General features: G+C 35.9%; 1 protein-coding gene across 1 annotated transcript; it reads left to right on the plus strand.

Moving 5' to 3' along the window:
- Positions 1 to 292: 292 nt before the first annotated feature.
- On the plus strand, positions 293 to 760 carry LOC127103957 (uncharacterized). The gene has a single exon (XM_051041184.1). The coding sequence runs from the start codon at positions 293 to 295 to the stop codon at positions 758 to 760; it is 468 nt and encodes a 155-aa protein (XP_050897141.1).
- Positions 761 to 6,391: the final 5,631 nt, after the last annotated feature.

Raw genomic sequence — 6,391 nt, forward strand, 5'->3', positions numbered from 1 at the left:
AAATCAAGAGGAAGAAGTAATGCTAATACCTGTCAAGGAGAAAGAAAAAGTCCCTAAACCAATCATCAAACTCCCTTACCCTCCGAGACAAAATAAGAAAGATCAACATGAATTTTTTTTTGAGAACTTTTTGGAAATGTTCAAGAAACTTGAAATAAACATTCCATTTTTGGAAGCTTTGGAACAAATGCCAATATATGCCAAATTCATGAAAGACATCATCTCCAAAAAGCGCTCCACAAATATAGACCCGATCATCCTGACTGAAACATGTAGTGTCATTCTCCAAGGTATGAAAGTTCCTGTGAAAAAGAAAGATAGGGGATCTATTACTATTCCTTGCACTATTGGTGATAGAAATCTCAAGAAGGCTCTGATTGATTTAGGAGCGAGTGTGAGTTTGATGTCACTGTCCATCTACAAAAAATTAGGCCTTTGCACCGTTCAAGATACTAAGATGACACTTCAGTTTGCCGATCACTCTATTAGGCGACCTTATGGAATAGTGGAAGATGTTTTGGTAAAGATAGAAAAGTTTGTATTTCTGGTTGACTTTGTCATTCTGGAGATTCCTGAAGATGAGGAGATTCCTCTCATATTGGGCAGACCGTTTTTTGAGATAAGACGGTGCATCATAGACATAGAGGAAGGAACAATGACTCTCAATGTCTATGACGAAGAGCTGAAAATTGATGTGCGAAACACGATGCAATACAAAGATGATATTGGCACAAGCCACATTGTAGAGGTAATAGATTAGGTAATTTCTCAAGAAATTGAAAATAAAATGCCTCAATCACCGTTAGAACGTGTTTTGAGTTTATCGATTTTTGAAAGTGATGAAGACGAGAGGGATTTAGAAGTGCTCGCTATGATGGAGAAACAACCTCAGTGGATTAGATTTAACCCACACCAGTGGGAAGATTTAAGACCACCCCCACCATCAAAAGTCAGTCAAGAGCCCAAAACATGGGCAGATCTGAAACAGTTACCGACAAATCTGAAATATGTGTTTCTAGATGCTGAAAAGAAATGCTCAGCTATTACCAATGCCAGTTTACAAAGTGTCCAAGAAGAAGAACTCATTCAAGTCATAAAAAATACAAGAGTGAGATTATATGGGCAATTGAGGATTTGAAAGGTATAAGCCAAATAGTTTGCATGCACAAGATCTTGATGGAAGATGATCACAAGCCGGTGGTTTAACCACAACGAAGACTTAACCTAGCCATGAAAAAAGTAGTCCGCAAAGAGGTTGTAAAATTGTTAGATGCATGGCTAATTTACCCCATATCCGACAGCTCATGGGTTAGTCCAGTACACGTGGTACCCAAAAAGGGGGGGTACTACTATGATAAAAAATGAGAAGAGTGAGTTAATTCCAACCAGAACTGTTATAGGTTGGAGAGTTTGCATCGATTACAGGAGGCTGAATATGGCAACAAGAAAAGACCACTTCCCTTTACCATTCATTGATCAAATGTTGGAAAGGTTAGTCGATCATGACTATTATTGTTTCCTTGATGGGTACTCGGGATACAATCAGATTGTTGTGGCTCCTAATGATCAAGAGAAGACCGCCTTCACATGCCCCTATGGTGTTTTTCCTTATAGGAGAATTCCATTAGGTTGTGCAACGCACCTACCACTTTTCAGAGGTGTATGACATCCATATTTGCTGACATGCTCGAAAAGCATATGGAAGTATTTATGGATGACTTTTCTGTGTTTGGTTCTTCTTTTGATAAATGTTTAAATAACTCGTCCCTTGTGTTAGAAAGATGCCATTTTATGGTACGTGAAGGGATAGTGCTGGGACACAAGATTTCCAACCGAGGCATCAAAGTAGACATAGCGAAAGTGCAGGTGATAGCTAACTTACCACCACCTGTGAATGAAAAAGGCATTTGAAGCTTCTTGGGACATGTAGGGTTCTACCGCAGGTCATAAGAGACTTCTCCAAAATCTCCAAACCATTAACAAGCCTATTGGTAAAAGACACACCTTTCCTTTTTTATAAGAAGTGCAACGAAGCTTTTGAGACCCTGAAGAAGGAACTAGTGTCCGCTCACATTGTTATTGCCCCTGATTGGTCTCTCCCTTTTGAGATCATATGTGATGCAAGTGATAATGTAGTGGGGGAAGTACTAGGATAATGAAAGGCGAAGAATTTGCATGTGATCTACTATGCAAGCTGTAAGACCCTAATTTTGACCCTAATATCCCTCATGGCATCATATCACTGCTCAATGCATTGCCTCAAGGATCATAGCATGTTTGGCTCCTTAACCCTAGGGTTGGGACTTATGTGAGTGTTTTGAGACCACCAAGCATGCTTGTATTGTATATTATTGCTTTTCTTATTTTGATTACTAACCAAAAGCACAAAAATATGTCACTAACTCTTTTTGTTTTGAAGCTCAAGTGATTATGTGCTCTCATGCTCCTAGCAGGCTCCTAAGCTCAATGAAGTGGCTAGATAAAGATGAGAAAAAGAATGGCAACGGTCCACCAAGTTCTTAATCATCATATATGTCTCCCAAGTATCTCAATTTTCCAATTTGGTCAAGATAACCCAAAGGGCTTGAGGATTGCTTCTCAAAGAAACCCTAATTCAACTGTGCTTTGACTGTGCCTTGCTCATGAAGCAACCTCCGCCTATGATCAAATTCAATCAAGGAAAGTTCTTTCATTCATAATTTTATGCATATATGAGCATATGTGAGGCCCCTCAATCCTTTATTCATCAAGATTGGAAGTTTGGCCTTGAGAAGTTGACTAGTCAAGTCATCTGACTAAACTGAAGATCACTGAGATACAACTTGTGATGTGTTTGCCAAATGAAGATAACCCCAAGATAAAAAATGTTCTTAAGATCCATATGAACAACTTTCATGTTCATAAAAAATCCATTTGAAACTTAGAAGGTCATAATTCATTTCAAAACATTATAGGTGATTTTGACTGAAACCCTAATTTTGGGTCAACTTCCCAAGGACCTAACTTCTTTAACTTTTGTGATTTTGAGGTGATACCAAATGAATTAGAAATATTAAGATGTATAGTTCAAATGTTATGTTGGACAAAATTTCATAATCCTAAAATAAATACATGTGATAATACAAAACATTATAGGTCAGTTTTGACCTAAGTCATTGAATTTGAAAAATGCCCAACTTCAAGTGCCCATAAATTTCTCATGGAAAATCCAAATGATTCAAAATTTACGTCTAAAATGATCATCTTGAAAAGATATACAACTTTTATGTGGGATGTTTTTCCATTTGAGGCTTGAATTATTGAAACAGAAGGGCTTGAGGAGGCTTGATTTTGGTGAAAATTTTCAAAGGTGACTTAAACATGTTTTGTGCCCAAACTTTCACAGCCAGTTTTCATTAAGTTCCAAACTCCAAATGACTTTTTTCCCAACATGACTCTTGTTCCTTACTTCAATAACTTTCCAACCATTACTCACATTAATTTTTTGGACTTTCCATGTGGGAGTTTCGAAGAGCTTTCTATTTAGGTTCATTTTTGCATTTCACATTAAAACTTGATGTGCAAGCTAATGCTATTCCAATTGCACGTCCATTTCATTTCCAGATGGTCTCAGCAAGGATTTGCACCCATCATTGGGCCTTACATGCGCCTGTACAGACCCATGCAAGGGAAATTCAAATCCCATGCACACGAGGGAACCATGCTCCTCATCACATTTCAACTATAAATAAGTGTGCATTCTCATTCAAATGGAAACCAAGTGGAGATCTGAATTGCTGCTGAATTGAAATCCAAACCCTCACTAAAGGAACTTTCAATTTTCTATTTCTCTTTCAAGCTTGAATTTCAACATCATTGGTTGATCTTCAAAGCTCAATTCCTTAACCTAGCATCATCATCACACTTCCAGGGCAAAAGTAGATCAAGAGCTTGGAGAATTCATGATGTTTGAAGCTTCATTTCAGAGGTAGAACATCAAACTTTCTTGATCTAGATCTTGCAATATAATGTGAATCTCTTTGGTTTGTGTGGTTTTCTGAAGTCCTCATGCCTGAGGCAAGCTAGTGGTGGTCTTAATTTTGCAAATCGTGCCATTTCAGTTCATGCATCATGATCTTCAAGCTCATGTTTCTCTCTAAATAGGAATTGTGAGGATGATCCATTGTTACAGGGGTGATGTACATCACCTCAGCTTCATTTTGATGCCTTCATTTTTCATTTTCATTGACATTTATTTTCCTGCGCGTGGTGGCCGGAGATGGTTAGATCGCCGGAGAAGATGGTCGTTTCCACCACCATCCCCACGTGTTTGCTTCAGAGCCATTGGATCATGCATAAACATTTTAATCTTGGCCTTTCTTTATGTTGACTCATTTAAATGCAAGGTGTAGCGCGCTTGACTTAAATCTATCATGTGACCGCACCTCTGAGCCATGAGATTCGTGCCACGTCAATTAATGAATTGATCTGATGGCGCTGGATTTTCCTATTTTTCTTATTTCCTTTTAATTTCAGATAATTCCTTTTATTTTCAAAAATTCATAAATATTTTATTTGAAGTCACAAAAATATGAGACCAATGCCAAAAAAATTCATGAAAAATCTAGTTTCATATTTTGATTTTTAATTATTTTTGTGACTTCATTTAATATTTTTTTGAATTATTTGGTTTTTAATAGTTTTAATTCATTTTAAAATACTTTTTGATATTTGAAAAATCCAAAAATATTTTCCTAACACCTACGGATCATGATAAGTCAATGAAAAATAGTCTCATCAATTTCTTATTTGATTTGAGATTTATTTGAGATTTTAGTTCATATTATGTTATTTTTTTATTGTTTTTAATTGTTTTTAAATGGTTTCTGGTTTCAAAAATTGTTGAGAAAATTTGTCAAAGTTTGTTTGACCATGTTGGACCTATGAGAATTTAATTGGACTTGTTGAAGTTGTTTTGAATTAAATTTGAGGTTTGACCATAATTTGTTTATTTTATTTTGCATTTTATTTTAATTCAAAAAATACCAAAAAATTATGGTTGACTTGTTGACTTGTAATCTTCTTTTCTTTTCTGTTTGGCATTGATTAATGATGACTTGGTTCACATTTGATTAATTGAGTTTGATGCTTCATTTTCTCTTTCTATCCATTTCATCTTCATCCCATTTCTTTTTATTTTTGGCCAATGAGTTAATGTCTTATGGTTGGCCTTGACAAATGAGAGGTTTAACCTTCTTTGATCCAAACCAAACTCAACTTGATCCAAGATCAAGTGAGTTGTTTTGTGTCCAAGATAGGTTGCTTCTTGGTCGAGCAAAAAACCTAAAGTCCATACAAGGCCTTTCCCCTTTTGTTTTGGAATGGCAAGTTTTAGGAGCTTGGCTTACTAGTCATGATCTCTAACTTGTGTTTATTTGCCTATAGTTTTATTGACCGGCCTCAGATAGGTGTGACTACTACATTAGTCCAATTATGATTGCTTAACATAGCGCTACTTTGTCTTATGACAAACTAACATAACCATACCAATTACTAACTTTAATTTGAGCATTTAATTTGTTGCCCTTTACTTTAATGCAATTTATTTCTTGCTCATTTTACTCATATTTATTTTCATTTTTCCCACTTGAGCACATATTTTATGTTTATGCCATTTTCCTTTTGCTCATTTGAGCACATTATTGTATATAAATATATTGTTGTCTTGTGTTTGTTTTGTCTTTGTTTTGTGTGAACCCAATGCAAAAAGGATAAAGGACTTAGAATTAGGACTTACCTATGCTTAAAGGAGTTCAAGAGCAACTAGGCCTCATGCCTTTAGAATTCTAAACTTGTTGAAGAGCAACTAGGTCTCATGCCTTTAGAATGCTAAATCTCAAAGTTGACTTCAAAGGACTTCCTTTTCAAAACTTATTCTTTGTCCCTTCCCTTTATTGTGTTGTGAAACTTTTGATGTTTGCTCTTGCGTGATAGGGATTCCATCTTGAGATAGTAGAAAGGACCATTGTCATGAGTAGCCAAGTTAAGAGAAACAAGCCAAATGGAGATCCTATGAGCTTGAATCTATAATTATGTGATTGCTTGTTGTTTGCTAAGTCCAAAGGAAAGGAGCATCTTGAATCATCTCTATGATTTCAAGAAAAGGAACTCCAAGGGTTTTATCTTCTCTCTTATCTTTGTATGGTTTAGGACTAACCCTTCTCTTCTTCTCCTCAATCTAACCCAAGCCAAAATCTTTTCTTGCAAACTTTGACTTTGTTTTAAACTAGAAACCTAGGCCTTATGTCTTTGACTTTTCAAAATCTTTTCATCAATACTCATTTGTGAATAAATCTTAATTCAACTTTGACCTCACTTTGTAAATAAACCTAACTTGTAAATACAACTCACT

The sequence above is a fragment of the Lathyrus oleraceus genome, chromosome 7, assembly GCF_024323335.1.
Source record: "Lathyrus oleraceus cultivar Zhongwan6 chromosome 7, CAAS_Psat_ZW6_1.0, whole genome shotgun sequence".
In the NCBI taxonomy this organism is placed as follows: domain Eukaryota; kingdom Viridiplantae; phylum Streptophyta; class Magnoliopsida; order Fabales; family Fabaceae; genus Lathyrus; species Lathyrus oleraceus.